Source organism: Peromyscus maniculatus, chromosome 6, assembly GCF_049852395.1.
Source record: "Peromyscus maniculatus bairdii isolate BWxNUB_F1_BW_parent chromosome 6, HU_Pman_BW_mat_3.1, whole genome shotgun sequence".
NCBI classification, from domain to species: Eukaryota; Metazoa; Chordata; class Mammalia; order Rodentia; family Cricetidae; genus Peromyscus; species Peromyscus maniculatus.
The window spans coordinates 22881140-22902901 of record NC_134857.1 but is presented as its reverse complement, the minus strand read 5'-3'; the positions used below and the strand labels follow the sequence as shown (position 1 = coordinate 22902901).

Genomic DNA, 21762 nt, shown 5'->3' with positions numbered 1-21762 from the left:
TCTTTTTCTTTTCTTTTCTTTCTTTTTTTAAACAAGAACCTTAAATCTAATCTCCTTTGCTTAGCCTTTTTCCTAACCCTTGACAACAACTTGTAACCAACCCCCCTAAAGAGTGGAATTTATCCCAGACCCAAAACCCATTAAAAGAACCAAAAAACCACCTGCCCCACACCACCTCTTTGGGAATGTGGGCATTGTATTCTCAAAATTGCTTCCTGCTGGGTATCAGTGAGGTTATCTTTATCCTGAAAGAAAAAATTTAGGTTAATTGTCAAATTCTAGGAAAGGTAACTATATCCTTCATTATCCAGTCTGTGTATAATGCCAAAGTTCAGGGTTTATCTCAAGTCCTTATTCAAGTAGTCTTTCAGACTGGATCATCTCAGCTAGTCATCTCAAAATTGCTCTGAGCACCTTGTAGTTCAAAGTTGATCTGTAGATGATGTTTGTTAGCTTAGTGATATTATTATTGTCCACGTGGAATTGTTGTTGTTGTGGAGCCCCATCTTCTTTCTGGAGACTTCAGTTGATGTTAGGCCGTGATATCTTGCAGAAAACTGATAAGAGACTCGAACACAAAGACATATATATACAACTATTTGAAGCCTTTTTTCTAGAATTAGTTAGTACTCTATATGACCATTTATTTTTATCGTTAATTTTGGTTTCTGTTCCTTAATAGAAGTTTGCCAAAAAAATTTTCTTTGTTTTCTCCTGAATTTTCTATTCTCTCTGTTTCATCATCCTGACCAGCATGATTTATTCCAATAGGCACTTGGTTATTTAATCACTCTGAGCAGGGGTTTCCTCTACAGCTGCAAGAAAGGTTTGAACTGGATTTGCTATGGGGGCCTGCATGAGGCCCCTCCGGGATTTTCCCAAAAACTGAGGCAAAGGATTACCCTGTCTGTCCTTTGTTGATCTATATTCATTGGTCCAGTGTTTTCCCTTATCACACCTTCTGCTTCTAGGAATGACCTGTTTACAGTCCCTTTTCAAATGTCCTTGCTTTCCACATCCAAAACATCTAACACTCCTCAAACCTTTTGAAATTGCTTCTCCTACCCACATATCATCATGCTCATGAGCCTCAACATTAAGTATGTCTCTAATCCAATCTTCCAAAGGTGCAGATCTTGCCTTTAACAGCCTGATTATTCTTTTGCATGCTGCATTCGCATTCTCAAAGGCCAAAGATTCAATTATTATCTTACTAGCTTCTAAATCTGAGACCATTCTCTTTACTGCTGAAGCCAGTCTTTGTAAAAAATCTGTGAAAGATTCTTTGGGGCCTTGCATAACCTTTGTAAATGATTCAGGTTTTTTTTCCTGGTTCCTCTGTCCATGCATTCAAGGTTGCTGTTCTACATAAAATTAGGGTTTGGACATCATATAAACATTGTGTTTGTACTGAAGCATATTGGCCTTCTCCAATAAGCTGATCTTGGCAAACTTGTATTCCTTTATCCCTCCATTGTTTTTCTATGTTTTTAGCTTCATCCATAAACCAAGTTAAAAATTGCAGCCTCTGGCTGGGTTCAAGAACAGCTTGTGCCAGCTCCCACCAGTCCTGTGGTACAATCCTATTATATGTTGACCAAGAGTTTAACATTTGCTTTACATATGGGGAATACATGCCATTAGATACTATTGCCTCCTTAAACCTTTTTAAATCCAAAATTTCAATTGGAGCCCAAATATTTTGTGTAGTCATTTGATCAGGCAACTGCTGTACGGTTACAGGATAAATTAAGGGTGACTGTGTGAAAACAGGCTTTCTTTCTGTAACCTTATGATCCAAACATGAAACAACTTCACTGTTAATTTCTTCTGTCTGAATTTTTACAGGTTTAACAAGTTTTTCTAAAGCTGTCATCCTGTCACTTAAATTGACTATCTTTTTAAATTGTAAAATGAGGATAAGCATAGTGATAAACTGCATAATTCCACAAATACTAATCTTCTCATAGAGTTGTTCCATTGTCAGACTGCCTAAAATTTCAAACAAAACTCAATTTTCTTCCAATGTACACATAAAACCCATTTTTTTTAATGTGGAAAAAATTTCTCTTTTAAATAGTTTCCTTTAAAATATCTGATATGTTGTGACTTACCAAATCTGCGTAGAACAGTAGAAATATGAGGAAATTTCAAAATAGCCACCTAGTGTCCTAGGTGTGAAGAGAGAGAGAGAGAGACAGAGACAGAGACAGAGACAGAGACAGAGAGAGACAGAGAGAGAAAGTGAAAGCATAGCCGGCTAAAGCTTAAATCCAGCCACGTGTTCCCTCTTGAGTCGAGTCAAGGCTTGGCTCTGGCTTCCTTAAGCTCCCACCAGGTGAGTTGGCTTTACAGGCAGGGGCCCTGTTCAGCAGGGCAGGCCTGAGTTGTTTGTAGCACCGGCTTTAAGCAAGCAGCTCAAGGTTAGTCCGTCCTGAGGCCAAGCAGACCTGGGCCAGGGCTAGGGAGTAGGGCCGACCACTCGAACTAGGGAGCCAACCCCAAGAGGTTTTTAATGGATTCTTGTCACGTTGGGCGCCAGATGTAGATATAACCAATCATCTTATTAAAGTAAAAAACACAGAACCAATGTAAAAGAGAAAGCCAAGAGGCCAGAGCTCAGAGCTAAAAATCTTACCTCCTGCAGTGTTCCTAGCTTCCCGGAAAAAAAGCTACTTCCTGTGTGTCTTTCTTTAAATAGACTTTCTGTTCTGCCTTCTCATTGGTTGTAAACCCAAACACATGACTGCCTCATCACTGCCTGCAAGTACCACCCTCCAGGTCTTAAAGGCGTATGTCTCCAATGCTGGCTGTATCCCTGAACACACAGAGATCTACCTATCTCTTCTACCAAGTGCTGGGATTAAAGGCATGCACCACCACCACTATGCTCTTGCTCTGGCTCTAATAGCTCTGACCCCTGGGCAACTTTATTTATTAACATACAATGAAAATCACATTTCAGTACAAATAAAATACCACTATATGGTCTTGTAGCATGGCTTTTTTTCTTTTTTATATTATTTGCTAATTAATTCTAGATTTTCTACTTTTTCTTTACATTCTCATATTCTATTTTTTGTTTGATTTGTTATATTGGTAAGGTTTTTCTCTGAACTTTCTAATTGGGATGCTGCAATTTTCAGTATTATATCTATTGCAGCCATTGATCTAGTCTTCTGTGTATGGTGACAGCCACAGGCAAAAAAATGTGGGGCCAGAACAGGGAAGAAGTGACTTACCCAGAAAAGGTTGTAATATATTGTATACTCTAATAAAATTTGCTTAAAGATAAGAGGACAGAACAAGCCATTTGATTAAATATAGAGGCCAGGCAGTGGTGGCACACATCTTTAATCCTAGCACTTGGGAGGCAGAGACCCATTTGGATCTCTGTGAGTTATATCCACCTTGGATTACATGAGATTGAATCAGTCTAGGAGAGAAACAGAGCCAAGCAGTGGTGGCACCCACCCTTAATCCCATTACTGGGAAGTCACATGCCTTTAATCCCAACACTAGGAAGGACATGATGGCTGGGTAGAGAAAGGTATATAAGGCTCGAAACATTGTCCTGATAGGTTTCCATAATTTTAGGGGAGTACAATGATCATTGCTTCAGGTTCTCTCTGATAGGTTGTTTCATTCTTACCTGAAGGATTGCAGCCGTGTATCTGGAGAATATTTGTTGTGTTATAACAAAATATTTATACTCTCTTGAAATTGATCCTGGTACCATTCTTCCAGAAAACTACTCTCTTTGCTATTTATTTATGATAGGCACTGATTCTGGCAATGGCACTATTTGCCGTAAGTTGGAATTGTTGTGAGTATACATGGTCACCTACTTTGAGGTATCAAATGCTGATAATTTCTTTCATTGTTTTATTCAATAAATCCAAAGAAGGTGATTTCCTGATGCATTTGTTATATTCCAGTACCATAGTTATTATTTATCCTAGAAGATTTTTTACTCTAGAAGATTTACCATATGATATTTTATAGACTAATATAATCGACTGAAATATGTTTACTATTCATTCAATTATAGGAAATGAGCCTGAAGATGTCGTTTCATCAGGGTAAGATTTTAAGGTCTTTGAATATGAATGTTAACTTATAATTAGAACCAGGGAAAAGAACTAATGTTTATTGAATATTGTGTTCTTCACTGATTCCATCTGATTTATTTAGTGTCCATGATGCATTAATATAATCATATGTTTTAAAGCTTTTATGTCCTTGTGACTAAGTGTCTTACTACTTTAGCAAAGGTCATGCAGAGAGTTTGATTAATTCTATAATCCCATAGGTAACAAGTTGCCAGCTCTTGACTGAACTGTCAGCCTCTTCATTCTCTTGTTCCTGTGACTACATTGAGATGATCTCATGTAGAAAGCCAGTTTTCCTTATGTGTCAACTCTGGATTAGAGTTTTCCTGAGAAACCTATCTATAACTCCATAGTTTTTCTTTTTGAAAGTTGTTCTTAGATACTACATTGCTATCAAGATTGGAGGGGGAACCTCTCTTAATTGTGTCTGTAGTGCCATAGGTTTGAAATGAGCAAGATGACAGAAGGCTTGGAATTACATTATTGGAATGGTAGTCCATGTGCACATACACCATGTTATGCTGTTACAATTGAGCATCTATTTAAGGGACATTATGAACTTATACTCAGTTTTGTTTTCTCTTCAAACTACTAGACTGCCTGGGCACAAGAGGGTTTTTTTTCCTCGTTTTATCAAGTCTTTGTTTCCCCCATGACACTAAGCATTTTGAAATTTTTACTGTACATTTATTTTTCCTCATGTTTCTTTTTTATTATTATTATTATTATTATTATTATTATTATTATTATTATTATTATTTTACAACACCATTCAGTTCAACATAATAGCCACAGAATCCCCTGTTCTCCCCCTCTCGCCCACCCCTCCCCCCAGCCCACCCCCCATTCCCACCTCCTCCAGATCAAGGTCTCCCCCGAGGACCGGGGTTGACCTGGTAGACTCAGTCCAGGCAGGTCCATTCCCCCCTCCCAGACCGAGCCAAGTGTCCCTGCATAAGTCCCAGGATTCAAACAGCCAACTCATGCAACGAGCCCAGGACCTGGCACCAATGCACAGCTGCCTCCCAAACAGATCAAGCCAACTGACTGTCTCACCCGTTCAGGTGGCCTGATCCAGTTGGGGGCCCCTCAGCCTTTGGTTCATAGATCCTGTGCTTCCATTCATTTGGTTATTTGTCCCGGTGCTTTATCCAACCTTGGCTTCAACAATTCTCGCTCATATAAATCCTCTTCTTACTCACTAATTAGATTCCCAGTGCTCCACCAGGGGCCCAGCCGTGGATGTCTGCCTTCAGATTCCTCAGTCCTTGGATGGGGTTTATGGCACCACTATCTGGGTGTCTGTCCATCCCATCACCAGAGTAGGTCAGTTCCTGCCGTCTCGCGACCATTGCCAGCAGTCTTTTGAGGGGGTATCTTTGTGGATCTCCGTGGGCCTCCCTAGCTCTCTGCTTCCTCCCCTTCTCACCTTCTCATGTGGTCTTCATTTACCATGGTCTCCTATTCCTTGTTCTCCCTCATTTTTGACTGCCAGGTACTCCTTCTTGTTTTATTAGAAAATTTCAGATATGAAAAATTAGTAGTTTTTAAGGGATTTTGAAAACTAATAAAAGTATCCTGAGCACAGAAAACTAGATCCAACATTATACATAAACAGTTGCTCTGAGGGAGAAGCCAAAACTAAAACACAGTATTCTACGGAGGTGGAAATACAAATGGCCCAATTTAGATTCCCGTGCGTTCCTTCACTAAAAGACCAGTCATTACTGATCAGTATTTGATTGAGAATTTCTGTAGGAAAATATGGGAATGAGTCAAGTGTTCCAAGAATGGCATTAAAAGTAGCATAGTGGTGGATGATTTGAATGACTTTAACAGGGGAAGGGCAATTTTGAAAGTAAAATCATGGAGGTCAATAGGACTAAGAGTTTGGCCTCGTGATTAGTTTTTTAAAGACAATAAAGTTAATTACATAGACACAGGATGGTGAAAATCATCTGGGAATGGATAGGGTTGAATGTAATTTGGAAACTATATTACCTTTTGTGCTTAATTGATAGAAATGACAAATAAATTCTTCTGTTGAAACTTTCTTGAGAAACCTGAAGTCTTTATAGAAAACAGGGAATGTGGTATCACAGAGGGTGGGCTAGAGAATGTTCAGCACCAAGGGCTGAAATGAAATCTGAATGAAAAATATCTATGATCCACTGCCACTGCTTCTTTTCCTGTTACCTTTGCCAAATTCCTGTCCTTTTCAGATTGGAATTGCAGAACATAATCATAGAATTTTATAACATGCCTAGGCTTGGGATGTGTGTTGCTGACCCTCCATTTAGCTTATATGCCTGAACCAGGGAACTAGCTGTCTTTCAGGTTCTTTGAGCCTGTACTTTCAGGAATCTGCACCTTCCTGGGATGAATATTTAAAGGCCAGAGAGCATCACTGAAGACTGCAAAAGAGGGAACGAGGAGTGGTATCCTATATAAGGAAGACATCTAGAGAACATAGAGGGAAACAGAGGCAAAAGTCCCAGGGATCTGCTTTTCCAGAAGTCTCTGCCATCAACCGAGCACATATGAAGGTTTTTAAGTGCTTGGTAGTTTTTGAATCAGCCTGCACCAAGTAGGAAGCACAACTGAATTATTATATTTTAATGTTTGAACACCCATGATAAAAGGATTTCAAATCTCAGTGTGCACATTTGTTTGTTCACTTATAACTTTAATGTTCAAGGATTTCACATTTGTTTCATGACTTCATTAGTTATTTTACAATGAATGGATGTGATGGTTTCCTTTCAATGGGTATTTTCCATGCTCAAGAATGAAGGTTGCCATTTAGTAGTTATACAGTTTTGTGCTTTATTAATAGAGTAGAAAGAGGTCACTATTGCTTTGCTTTATTTGGGGCTATTACCTTTATTTAAATTAATGGTTAAAGAGTATGTGAGCAATTAATTGTAATTTGCGTTCAATCATCAGGACAGTTTTCAAAACAAATGATTTTCAGGTTCCACAAATACATTGACTGACACTATTTGATGTGGAACTATGTGTAACTCTTTCTTGACAAGTGCAGAGATTAGGAGAAGTGGAGACAGAAATTAACAGCTGAACAAATTTTATAAAACAGTTGTCTAATAACAATAGAAACACCATTTGCTATTCAAATAACTAAACATTCAGGACAAATGCTTTTGTCCACTACTCACTTATTTGTTGTGTGTTTTGCTTCAAAGATATCACTTTGAATCCAAGTCACTGACGTCTGTGTGTGCAAGAATGGAGGACGCAGCTAATTTGAAAACTCAGGTAATCAATGCCTTCTTGAGGTAAATTCTTGTGCTGAATTTCTTCTTTGTGGAGTTTAAAATGGTATAATATAGCAGTTGTCAAAATGTCATCACTTTAGATGAAAAATTGGCTAGAATTTTTTTTATAAAATTATGAAAATATTACTATATTGATGGTGAAAAATACCAAAACATAATAACTATTTTAAAGTTCTGAAAGCCAAAAATGAGATAAGAAATAAGTAATCACAGAAAAATTAGTTTGTATAGTTTTACCACATTGGAGGGAATTTGAAATTTGGGAATATTTAGACAAATAAACATTAGTTGTTTTATTTTTATTTTTATAGCATGACTTAAATAATTTTCAGGCTTCTCTAAATATGTAGACTAACCTATTCATTATGTTACTTAAGGTATCTTATCAATAGCTTACATTTCCAACCCATGTATTGAAGGGCTCAGAAATTATCATTAGTTTTTAATGTACCTTTTAAAAACTCTTTTACTCATGATACTAACTTTTAAAAACTGTTAACTGGCTGTCAACTACATGTTAACTGGATGTCAATATGCAGAAGATTGCATATAGATCCGTATCTGTCGCCATGCACTGAACTCAAGTCCAAGTGGATCCAAGACCTCAACATAAATCCAGTTACACTGATCTTGAGAAGAGAAAGTAGGAAGTAGCCTAGAATGCATTGGCACAGGAGACCACTTACTAAATATAACACCAATAGCACAGACACTGAGAGAAACAATTAATAATTGGGACTTTCTGAAACTGAGAAGCTTTTGTAGGGCAAAGGACACAGCCAATAAGACAAAACAACAGCCTACAGAATAGGAAAAGATCTTTACCAACCCCACCTGACATCTGACAGAGGGCTGATCTCCAAAATATATTAAAGTATTCAATAAGCTAGACATCAAAATTCCAAACAATCCAATTAAAAATGGGCTACAGGGCTAAACAGAGAATTCTCAAAAGAAGAATCTCAAATGGCCAAAGGACATTTAAGGAATTACTCAACATCCTTAGCCATCAGGGAAATACAAATCAAAATGACTCTGAGATACCATCTTATACCTGTCAGAATGGCTATGATCAAAAACACTGAAGACAGCTTATGTTGGACAGCTTATGTGGAGCAAGGGGAACACTCCTTCCTCCACTGTTGGTGGGAGTGCAAACTGGTACAGCCACTTTGGAAATCAGTATGGCGGTTTCTCAGAAAATTGGGAGTCAATCTTCCTCAATACCCAGCTATACCACTCTTGGGTATATACCCAAGGAATGCTTAATCATACCACAAGTACACAAGCTCAACTATGTTCATGGCATCATTATTCGTAATAGCCAGAAACTGGAAACAATCTAGGTGCCCCTCAGATGAAGAATGGATAAAGAAAATGTGGCACATACACACAATGGAGTACTAGTCAGCAGTAAAAAATAATGATATTATAAAATGTGCAGGCAAATGAATGAAAACCCAGACTCAGGAGGAAAAATATGGTATGTACTCAGTCATACATGGATACTAGATGTAAAGCAAAGAATAACCAGACTACAACCCACAACTCTAGAGAAGCTGGCTAACAAGGAAGACCCTAAGAGGGACTCATAGAACAAACAGTGAAGGAAAAATAGATGAGATCAACATGAGCAAACTGAGGGTGAGGGTGAGTCATGGAGGACAAGGAATGGGGGATGAGAACACAAGGCAATGGGAAGTTTGAGCTGGAACAGGGACAGAGTGGGATAGCAAGGAAAGAGATACCATGATAAATGAAGACATCATGGGAACAGGGAGAAACAGAGTGCTAGGGAAGTTCCCAGGAATCCACAAGGATGATCCCACCTTAGACTACTAGCAATAGTCGAGAGTGTGCCTGATCTGGCCTACTCTGGTAATCAGATTAGTGAATACTGTAACTGTCATCATAGAGCCTTCATCCAGTAACTGATGGAAGCAGATGCAGAGATCCATGGCTGAGCACCAGGCCAAGCTCCAGCAGTTCAATTGATAAGAGAGAGGAGGAATTCTATGAGCAAGGGACATTGAGATCATGATGGGAAAATGTACAGAGAGAGCCAGCCAATCTAGTGGAAATACATGAAGTGTGGACCAATAGTTGTTGAGCCTCCATGGGACTGGACTAGGCCCTCTGGATAGGCGAGACAGTTGTTTGCCTTGAACCGGTTAGGGGACCCCCAGGCAGTGAAACTGGATCTGTCCCTGGTGTGTGAGTGTGTTTTTTGGAGCCCAGTGCCTATGGTGGGACACCCTGAGCAGCCTTGGTGCATGAGGGAGGGGCTTGAGCCTGCCTCAACCAAATGTACCAGGCTCTGCTGAGACCCCATGGGAGACCTTGCCTTGGAGGAGGTGAGAATGGGGGGTGGGTTGGGGATGAAGGCTGGGGGTACAAGGAGGGAAGATAGGGGAATCTATGGTTATTATGTAACATGAATAGAAAATTTCTTAATAGTAAAAATACAAAAAAACCCACTTTTACTCATAACACTAACTTTTGAAAACATTTTTTTCAAGTCTGGTGTAGATGGAAGTTTTCCTGTGTCCTGCAGCCACTTGGTCCCAAATAAACACACAGAGGTTTACATTAATTATAAACTGTTTGATATATGGCTCAGGCTTATTGCTAGCTAGCTATTATATCTTAAATTAACCCATTTCTATTAGTCTATGTGCCTCGTGGCTTTACCTGTATTTTATTACATCATGCTCCCCCTGACAGCTTGCAGCATCCTCCCTGACTCTACCCTTCTTCTTCCTCTTATCTCTCTTGGTTTTCCTGCCTGGCTCCATCCTGCCCTGCCATATTTATTAATGCAGCATTATTTATTAACCCATGGGAGCAACATATATTCACAGCATACAGAAAGACCATCCCACAGAATTTTGGTACTTTATCTAGAAAAAAAGTATTATTTAAAGTGATCAAAATGTAGAAATACAAAATCTTTCTCTCAAAATTAGTATAATAATAGCTTTGCATTATTCATTCTCATAAAATATTGGATCCATTCATCATGGCACAGTCTTTATCCTAAAATTCAGATGACAGAGGCAGGTTGAACTTTCCAAGAGTTCAAGGATGTTCCTAATGAGTTCTGTCTCAGGCTGCCAATATATAATGAGGTAGAAAAAGAATGTTTGAAGGCTCTTCATATCCAAGAATAAGTTTGCACTTTCTTCAGGAAGGAACAAGTGTTTCCCTTTCCTTGCATACTCCCAAGCTGAGCTGTCATTTGTTTTATTGATCTTGGCCATTTTGACTTAGGTAAAATGAAATCTCAGAGGGGCATTGATTTACATTTACATTGATGACTAAGGATGTTGAACATTTATTGAAGTGTTTCTCAGGCATTTGTGTATCTCTGCTTAGTTGTATACCCCATTTTTTAGAACATGTTATTTGTTTTCTTGATATTCAGTTTATTAGTTCTTTGTGGTTTAGATGCTAATCCCCTATCAGATGTATAACTGACAATGGTTTATTTATTTTCCATGCCATAATTTTTTCCATGATGCTTTTCTTTTCTAAGGAGAAGCTTTTCATCTTCATGAAGTTACAGTTGCTAGTTTCAGTTCTAATGCCCGTGTTATTGGTATCTGGTTCAGAAAGTCAGTCATTGAGTATAACAAGGAATTGAAGCCTTTTCCAGACATTTTCTTCTATCTTAATCAGAGTTTATGGTCTTATGCTGAAGTCTTTGATCCATTTGTAGTTGAGATGTATGCAGGGTGATAGATATAGATCTACTTAGTTCTTCTGCATGTAGCCATCCAGTTTGACCAGAACCATTTGTTGATGATGCTATAGGCACATAGAATTATCCAAACATAACAGGCTATGGCTAAGGCCTTTAGTCTCACTCCACAACTAAATAGGAAGACCCTATTGGTGAAGGAACCACATATTAAATCACCAAACATAGAGTAGTTGCATTTGTGCCCAAATAGAATCCTTACACCTTCTAACTAATGTTCATGGTACTAGAAGATACACCTCATGCTCCCAGAGGAGAAATGTAACCATCAATATCACCAGCTACAACCCTGTGACCTACAACAGTGACCTGTATGAAACATATGCTGGTCCCATAGTAGCACAAACATTATGGGAGTAACAAATGACTTTTTCATTGGACTTAAAGACTGAATAAGATGGAATACAAACCTGACACTGCCAAAGGGGCCAATAACATGTGACAATATAGGGTATGGGCCATGGACAAACCCAATGCTACTCTTCTTCTGAATGAAAATGAGCAAGAAAATGAGTCCTAGAGACATGTCACTATACCTTTCCCAATCCTCCTTACAGAAGTTTTCTCTTGCAGTAGATGGGAATCAGCACAGAGATCAACTGGTCAAAATGCAGTTTTGACCTAGTCATAAATTGGATGTCTTCATCAAACCTCCTCCAACAAGGCTCAGTGTTTATGTAGAAAAAGTAGAATGATTATAAGAGCCAGTGCTTATGGATAAGGTCAAGGAAACTTTGTCTTCCAGACACAGCAGGACCAAGATCAATGCACATATGAACTCAGAGACTATGCCAGTACACAGATGATTTGCACAAGTTCCAACAAGACAGGTTGCCAGCACTAAGAGGCAGAAGACACAGGCTGCCATCCATAACCAGGACACCATTTGTAATTGATAGCTGTTGGCAAAGTAAAAATCAGTGTTCTACTAGAAGCATCACTGGGTATATCAAAGGCACTCCTGAGCAGACACTATGACCAGGGGAAGTTGATCAACACAAAGGAAACAGTGTTCAATTTTGTGTTTGTGGTATTGTTGGGGGCTGATGTGTTCTCTTGTGGCATTTTTGTCTTATTGGTTGTAAGTTTGTATTTTCAATTTGGGGATAGATTTAAGAGAGAAAGATTACAAACTTGGGGGGGTAGGTAGATGAGGAATAATCTGGGAGTATTTTGGTTGGGAAAGTATGTTCAAAATATATTGTACATGCACATTTTTAAATCAAAAATGGAAGAAAATACTCTTCATATAATTGAGGTATACATGTTTCCCCCTAATTATAGCAAGTTCTAGAATAAGGTCTTTGATAACAAATGCTAAAGGCAAAATTTCAATTTCATCTTATTTTTGCACTCAAAATCTTGAAAATTAAACTGAAATTCTTTGCATCATATGTAACACTTCAAATTTTAAAGGATGTCTATACAGTAGTTTCATTGCTCATTTAAATCTCCAGAATCACTCTGAGGTTAGGCTTCCTGTTTCTGGGTGTCCAAGATCACTTGTGATTGGTGTTTTTTAGTTTTCCTTTTTGTTTTTTCATTTATTACATCAACTGTGAAATTAATGAATGCAAGGCAAATTCTCTACCACTCAACCACACACCCAGTCCTTCGAGTCTTATTGTGATAAGCTATACATAAATTCTTCAAATGTGGATTTCAGCATACAGTCAATTAGGCTTTTTTATTCCTTTCTTCGTGTGTTTTATGAATGTTGGGACCAGACTAACATATATTTCAACAGTATTTGAAGACTTAAAAATCCTCAACTGGCATAATGACATTGATGTTTCATCACAGAATCTTTCTGAATTAAAACTACCAGTTCATATGACTTAAATATGAGGTGATAACTATTAGTGTTATGCCATTTAGAGAATAGTGAATCTATGTGAACCTTAAATTTTCTTACCTATCTTACAACTAAATGACTAACAATGCTGAGTGTGTAATTGCATAAGGACATCTCTACTATTTTAAGTATAAATAAGCACCAGGAACATTACAGACATCGAATGAATGTTCTGATGCTTCCCTTCATGTTAATGCTTGTTATGCTCTAACGATACCTGTTTTTTACTGTGAAAGAGTTTGAGATTTCATTGAATAATTACATGCATTGTATAAAGAGAGAAGAATCACTAACTGCTTTTTAATTTTATGAAACTATTTTCTCTATATCTAAGATTTTAACAAAACTATTTTTGTACATCCTTCTTTTCATAAGCAAAACTGATTCTAAAATATTTCAGTTCTTCTCCACATGGCATAGTCTGTATTTTCATACTAATCTAAGGGCCTTACTATAATATTAAATTGATTTTCTCAAGGAATTGATTTTTAAATCAAATACTTTGGTATGGCAAGCACATTAATAGTTAGTACTTAAATGTATTCTTTAACTGTTTAATTTTCAGTGAGGAATATAAGTTTCATATTATGAGTTTAGTTCCTTATTGAATTCTGCAGATGATCTTTTTCTATTTCTGCTTCAAAGCTTGATTTTAGCATATGTGACTGTATGAGGTGAAAAGATAGGTTGATCTCAAGAGCATGCAAAATGTTATCTATGAAAATATGCTATCCTATTTTTAAGTTTAGTTGAATTCAAAATAGGAAATTCAACTATATTCTCATTATTATTTTTCATTATTTTAGCAAGATATTCCTGAGAATAGTCTGAAAAGTGGTGCGGATGACTTACCAATAGCTTCCAAACAATATGAACATGTAGAAGAACAAGAAGGTAATGCACATGCTTAACTTGTAAGATCACTTGGCAGAGAGGTTTGCTTAAAACATGACAACAAATACCTTAGCCAAATAAAATAACCCACGTAATATATGTTAAATCAAACAAAAGTAAAAATGTAATGGTAGACAAGAAAAATTTTCATCCAAAGGTTGAAATAAGAACGTCAGCCTTTTATTTTATTTAACTTTTGATAATTTCATGCTTGTGTACTATATTTACATCTTTTTCAGGTTTCTGGCTATTTCTACAACATTCCCTGTGCTCAAGTCCTTAGTAACTCTGTGTGTGACTTCTCTTCTATACTATTAGTAAAGACACACTATATTTGTGTGTGTTTATGCACGTATGTGCATGTGTGTGTGCATGTGTGTTTGTGTTTCTGTGTGTGTATAAGTGTATGCATGCTTGTATGTATTTGTTTAGTGTGTTGCTTATATGTACATGTGTTTAGGACTGATCACTGGAATTGCACAACCTATTATCCTACTAGGATGAGCTCATCTCTGGAAAATCACCTGATTTATCTTTGTTTATCAGCCACTGATTGCCTACAGATCTTCATCTAGGGGTTGTGCATTGTGAGATTCACTTCACCCACAGTAGAATTTCATCTGGTGTTGTCCTTATACAGGTGTTTTTTCAGATATCATACCTTTGAAATTTCATGGTAGCAATATCTAAGTCATGCATAGAAGATGCTGTGTAGCTTCAAGAGTGCTGGTACTTTGATTTTACAATCTATCTTCCCAATTCTTGCTATTTTTTTCTGATCCTTAGATTTAGGACTTTATAAGTGGAGTTGGGGCATATTATGGTCACTCCTTGGATTTTGATTAATTGTATATACTGTAATACTTTTATGTACTGTGAAAAGTAAATTCTTTGAGGAAAAATGTCAGCTACATTCTTCTGTGGGTATAACTGTGACTATAAAAAACAATATTTAGAACATAGTAAGTATACTGTTATGAGAAAATGGGAGTAATTGATGACTCCTAGTGTTTATGATTTCTCCATCCATGGATAGTTGATTAGTTTCCCAGTACTTGGAATGAATTTCTCATTGAGTGGGTCTCCAGACCAATAGGACAGCTGTTGGTTACCCCAAAAATAAAAGTATCGCTATCCTACCATGAGCGTTATCTTGCCAGGCTTTTCAACATCTTGGTGGTGTACCATTTTCTGCTGGTGGGATTACTGATTGCTTATCTCCCTTGGCACTTTGCAAAGCATGTTCTCATAGTATGAGAGCAGGTTTCTATGTCAGGTCCAGTTAAATTACTCCAAATTCTGTGTCTAAAGTGTGGAGTCTTGAGCAATAGGGCCTTACAACTAAAACTATTTTGCTAGTTTCAATAAAAAACAATTATTTCAACTGGGCACTGGTGGCGCACGCCTTTAATCCCAGCACTCGGGAGGCAGAGCCAGGCAGATCTCTGTGAGTTCGAGGCCAGCCTGGGCTGCCAAGTGAGTTCCAGGAAAGACACAAAGCTACACAGAGAAACCCTGTCTTGAAAAACCAAAAAAAAAAAAATATTTCATAATCCTTTTCCAATTTCCTTAATTTGTACATTTTTTGAATGTGCTTGTGGGTATAAGCACATGATAAATGTTCTGAAACATCGATGACATCTGAAAGTGTAGATTTTAGAGAGCTTGGTCATTTATGAGAGGTGTGTGAATTAGTCAAGTATTTGGATGTCTTGAAGCTGGCAACATGCAGTTTCTATACAAGTGATATACAGGTATTTCTAAAACTTGGGCATTTATCTAAGCATGTGAATATTCATCTATAAAGTACATTTAATTGAAATATTTGATAAGAGTAAATTATTTTCTAAATTCTGATTGTGAATGTATTTCAATCTATTGTCATAGAAAATTATGTATCTAATTGTTATATTTATTTTTTAAATAAAATATGTGGATATGTCAGAAGAACTAGAATTAGAAACAATACCGGATTTAAAACTGGAAAATGAAAATGTTTGTAATAAGTATGAAGACTATCAAAAATTGGTATGTAACTGTTTAAAATTAAATTTCTCACTTAATACTGTTTGGTTTGATGATCTTACCATAGGCCAAAAGAAACTACACTTCAGGCTACTATATTCAGTCCATCAATGATGATTTAACATTGAAATGAAAGTCTTTTACCTAGTATAAAACACAGGGTATTCTTAGAATCCAGTCACACAGCTAATCATTGTCTTTTATATGTAATTTAGTAAATAATTATATGATTATTACTTGTGCTTTATGTTAAGCTCTTTACATGGCTGGAGAGCCATAGACTCTCTATTTAAAATAGTGGACGATATAAAATTATGACTTTAGAGTTGGACTTATTTCATAAAGTTGATTCTTCCTGCAAAAACTAAATTTGTTATGTGATGATTATACTCAATTATGTCAAGGAGAAATTTTTTCCTTATGGTCATTGGGTTATTTCAAGGTCCTCATTTGAGAAGATCATATGGACATATAATCAACTAATCTTCCAACAGAAAGAATTTTTGATTCCATAAAAGAGACCTAATTGTGAAGGAAAAACTCAATTATTTTGCTCAACTCAATGAAGGAAATTAATTATTTCCACATTATTGTCCAATATGCTTTATATATATATATATATATATATATATATATATATATATATATATATATATATATGGAATTGAGTTAATGTAGAGAATTCAAATAGATTCAAGACACTATACTTTCTCTTTCACACAATCTGTTCAGAGACATAATACAATTTTAGGTACTTACTGAAGTATGAGTATGTTCTGAAGACATTTTTCATGTTTTAAACCCACATAAATCTGTATAGTCAATATCTACTCTATGTTGAGAAATCAAGAACTGAGAATTTCAGAGGGAAGACTATGCCATAGTAATAGAACACCAAACAAATAAAAAGCAACTGTTTTAGTTCAGATAGGTGCATTTTGTCATAAAGAAAACATATGGTAGAGAGAGATATTTAGGCAAAATTGTCGTTAATACAGGGTAGGAGTGAGAATGGTATTTTGTCATCAGAGATCAAAGTATGAAGCCAAACATGTTTTAGAAGATGAGGGAGTGTCCACTCAGTAACTGTCAAATAGGATGGCATTACTGTACATATAGAATAGTGGACAACATATTCTCATAACTTTTAAAATTCTTGAAGAACAAGAAAGCAAGATTTGTTTATTCTCTTAAACATGCAAAAACTGTGAAATGGTGTTTGGGGAAGATTTCTGTTCATTGAGAAGCATTTGTAAAATATTAAAAAACTGCATAATGGTCTAATGTTATTGTCTAAAGGTAACATAGGAAATAAAAACTTGCCTGCTAATCATTTTGATCCAGAATTACCATGTATAAGAAATTAACAAAATATGTCAGTTTTGTTTGTTCACTTTTACCGAAATTGAGCCCATTCTGCCTTCTTCACTACACAATCAGCATGATACAATATGAATGCTTTTAACATAATACATACCTCCTATCAAGCCTAACCACACAAATAATGTCATTGTACAACACCTCATAATTAATGTTAATCGTGTCCTAGAGGAATGGCCCTACTAAAGATGTGAACATTTGTCTCATTAACATCCTCCAACTTTACTAATAAGAACAAATTAGTTTCATTCATTATAATATAAAATGATTACTTTTATTGATACATGCACATCAGGCATTAATATGTCTGTGGATGCTTTTCCTCTACTCTATATTTCTTGTATATAATTGGGAAATGAAAGGCTTAAACTTAACTGTGTATATAAGATTCTCCATTCAAATACCATGGTTTTTGATATATACTGCATATATTCTCATGAACAATTTCCTTAAAGTCAAATATCATGATATGTTCAGAAATAGAAAATAAGACCTTTTGGAATTACACTACTAATATCATGTGACAGAGTGTGTTTTATCCTAATCCACTGCAGAAAGCTGCCCAGTCATCCAGCATAGGAAATGGTCCAGAAGAAAATGAAATAATTGAAGGTAAGAGTCATCATGAAAAGACTTTATGTAAGACAAATGCTGGTATGTTATGCTACTGAAAGAAATCACTGAATAAATTTACACTTAAATAAAAGACAACAAAAGTGGTAATAAGTCCCATATGTTAATAAGCATGAGCGATGTGTAAAATTGAGATAGTCCCAGAAAGATCTCTGAGTTTTCTTCTACCTGAGATACCTAAGGTGCCCCATTTGTCCATTGACTCAACAAGGTATAACTAAAGGTTTCATGTTTAGCAAAAGATGTCTAATTGGGGGTTTATCTCCTCTCTTATTTGGAGACTCCATTTGTATTTATTTTATATGCTTATGTATTTAGAAATCTTCTACAGTAGTATGTTTCCATACGGTTTTTCACGTGGATGTTAGTAAATTGTTCATCCCCATATTCCTACCCTAACCTCTCACTTGCATCGCCCTTCCCCCCACTGTCTCTCTACAATTATATATTCTATTTCCCTTTACTTGAATGATCCTCACAAGCAATCCCTTACTTGATGCAGAGTCTCTGTGGTTATATGGATTTTAGCACACATGTTGAAGACTTAAATGCTAACACTCACATATAAGGAAAATTATACAGTATTTGACTTTTGGATCTGGGTCTCCTCATTCGTGGTGATTTTTTCTAGCTTCATACATTTATATGTAAATTTCCTTTTTTGATAGAAGCAAAACACCCCATCGTGTAAGTTCACCACATTTTCATTATATATTTGTCAGTTAAAGGACATCTAGACTGCTCCTAAATCTGGCTATTGTAAATAGTCAATAATGAGCATGTATGAGCAGATATTTATGTAGTAGGATATAGAGTCCTTTGGGTATATGCCAGATAGGTGTATAGGTGAATTTAGAGAAGGATTAGTAGCCAGCTTCCTGAGAAAATGCCAGAGTCATTTCCATAATGGCTGTAAAAGTTTACATTCTCATCAGTAATGAGCAAGTTCCATTTTCGTCATATCCTCACAAGCATGAGTTGTCATTTGCTTAATTGAACTTCGCCCTTTAGACAGGAGTAAAATGAAATCTCAAAGTACTTTTGGTTTGCATTCTTCTGATAAATAAAAATGATGAAAATTTCTTTAAAAGTTTGTCAGTAGTTTGTGTTTTATCTTTAAAAAATTGTCTTTGTATTCCCAAACACCATTATCATTGGGTTATTTGTTTCCTGGGAGTCCAATTTTTTCTTCTTTATTTATTTTAGATACTAACTGTACATTAGAGGTTTAAATGATTAAGTTCTTTTCCTATTATGTAGCCTGATGATGGTGTCCTTTGCCATAAAGAAGCTTTCAGTTTCACGTGGTCCCATTTACTAAATTTGGGTCTTAGTGCTGTGCTACAGATGTTCTGTTTCCTATGCCAGTGAGTTCAAGCCTGTTAAAATTTTTCTTCTGTCATATTCAGGGTATCTAGTCTTATTTAGAGATTCATGATCCATTTGGAGTTAAGTTTTGTTCAGGGTAATAAATACTCCTATGTGTATTCTTCTTCATGTATCCATGAAGTTTGGTAATCTCCATGTATGGAGGCTATTTTTATCCAGCGTGTATTTCTACTTTCTTTGTGAAAAATCAGGTATTCATAGGTGTTTTGACATTAATTTGATTTCATTGATCAACATGTCTATTTTGATGATAGAACCATGATATTTTTATTACTCTAGCTCTGTAACAAAACATACCATCTGAAATAGTGATTTCTCCAGCCTATTTTAGTATTGAGAATCTTCTTAAATATATCTAAGACTTTTTTGTATTTCCATATGAGCATGAAAGGCTTTTTGATGCTATTGTGGTTGTTTTTTAAATTTCTCTGAATTTTGATGGAATTAAATTGAATCTATAGATTTCTTTTGATATATTTCAGTATATTTCTTGTCAGCTGCTTTCCTAACCAGTAAAATAATAGATGTTTATTTTGAAAGAAGGGAATAGAACTCATTGCCCTCTGAAGCCTTCATAAAGGTAGGTTTGGAATTCTCATTGTGCATAAGATTGACTGTACTTTCTTTTTCTTTCAGTTTGGGCTGAAAAATGTCCACATCCAGAGGTAAGTGACTTTTAATATTTATATTGAATAATTATATATTGTTGAAATCCAAAATATTGATTAAATATCTCTTTTCAAAATAGCTGAGGGATTTTTGTCATCTAGCCTCCAGACCCATGCCTGAAACACAGCAATCTCAAACAGGTAAATTTTGTTAAGTCACTTTCTTCTGATCAATTTATTCTAATACATTTCAAATGCACACAGTCTTCCCGATGCCAATTATATCTCGACTATAATGTTGGAAGGTTTTGTCATAAGCAATGCCAACTCACTAGTGGCATACATGCTTCAAAATTATTACATTGACAATATAAAACATTTAGAAATGTCAGCTCAGCTTCAATGTCTAATACTCATGTTCGACTGCCTTATCATTTCCAGTGTGCAATCTCTGTTTATTAGTGACTTATAGAAGTCAATCATGAGACTAATGATACTTCCCCAATGTGTGACCATAATTTCTTGATGGATCTCAGAATGCGCACCTACACACATAGCTATCTGTAAGGACAAGGTAGAAACTTATTTGAGCTCAGAGATTCTGATCTGGACTGGACAAACAGCAATGTACAATATCTTCAGAAAAGAAAATCAATTTTTGTGTTGCTCTATAATTCATAGTGCACTGCTTCACTTCACTCATAGTGCACTGTAATTTAATTACAAGGAATAGGAAATGCATTTAGAATTCTTACCTACAATCTATTTCAATAGCACAGCATACACTATCATATAGTGGAGCAGTCATTGACAATCCCAAAACTTACATAGATATCTTGCCATAGGAAACTTTCAGCTTCATGTGGTCCCATTTATTAAGTGTGGGTCTTAGTGCCTGTGCTACAGGTGTCCTATTCAAAAAGTCTTTTCCTGTACCAATGAGTTCAAGCCTATCACACACTTTCTCTACTGTTACATTCAGTGTCTCTGGTCTTATTTAGAGATCCTTGATTCATTTGGAATTAAGTTTTTACTTAGGGTAGTAAATACAGATCTATGTGCAGTTTTCTCCATGCAGCAATGAAGATTAGTTCACTCTCATGTTGGAAGATGTTTTTTACCCAGTGTGTATTTCTGGTTTCTATATGAAAAATCATGTGTGTGGACCTCCATTTGGTGTTCAATTTGATTTCATTGACAACATGTCTATTGTGATGCTAGAATCATGCTGTTTTTATTAGTCTAACTCTGTAACAAAACATGAACTCTAAGATAGTGATTTCTCCATCCTCTTTTCATATTAAGTATCCTTTTATCTCTATTCAATGTTAAGTCATTATTTTGTTCTTTTTTTATTTAAAATTTTATTTTACATACCAACCACAAATCCCCCTCATCCCTCTTCCCACTCCCCTCCAGCATACCCCCAACCTCTCCTCCAAAAGTGTTAGGTCTCCTATGGGGAGTCAGTAAATCCTGGTACATTCAGTTAGGCAGGATCAAGCACCTCCACACTGCAGCAAGGCTGAGCAAGGTATCCCACTATAGGTAATGGGCTCCAGATTGCCAGCACATGCACCAGGTATAGATCCTGATCCCACTACTGGGGTGCCTTCAAACAGACCAAGCTACACAACTGTCTCCCATATGCAGAGGGCCTAGTCCAGTCCCATGCTGGTTCCACAGCTGTTGGTCTAAAGGTCCTGAGTTCCTACAAACATGGATTAGTTGTCTCTGTAGATTTCCCTATCATAATCTTGACCCTGCCCCCTTGCTCATATAATCCTCTTCCCTCTCTTCAACTGGACTC

General features: G+C 36.3%; 1 protein-coding gene across 6 annotated transcripts in view; it reads left to right on the top strand.

The window, feature by feature from the left end:
- Positions 1-21472, top strand: part of LOC143273837 (uncharacterized) — a 77908-nt gene extending 56436 nt beyond the window's left edge. For 3 of the 6 annotated variants that reach the window (XM_076574022.1, XM_076574023.1, XM_076574021.1), the window contains exons 7-14: positions 4052-4082; positions 5322-5438; positions 7316-7388; positions 13830-13917; positions 15863-15945; positions 17877-17934; positions 19981-20009; positions 20093-21470. In XM_076574022.1, the coding sequence (XP_076430137.1) occupies positions 4052-4082; positions 5322-5438; positions 7316-7388; positions 13830-13917; positions 15863-15945; positions 17877-17934; positions 19981-20009; positions 20093-20167 (554 nt within the window). In that variant the 3' untranslated portion in view covers positions 20168-21470. Of the gene's footprint in view, positions 1-4051; positions 4083-5321; positions 5439-7315; positions 7389-13829; positions 13918-14156; positions 15764-15862; positions 15946-17876; positions 17935-19980; positions 20010-20092 lie in introns of those variants that run through there. The other 3 variants (XM_076574024.1, XM_076574025.1, XM_076574026.1) reach the window with 3 other exon arrangements.
- Positions 21473-21762: the final 290 nt, after the last annotated feature.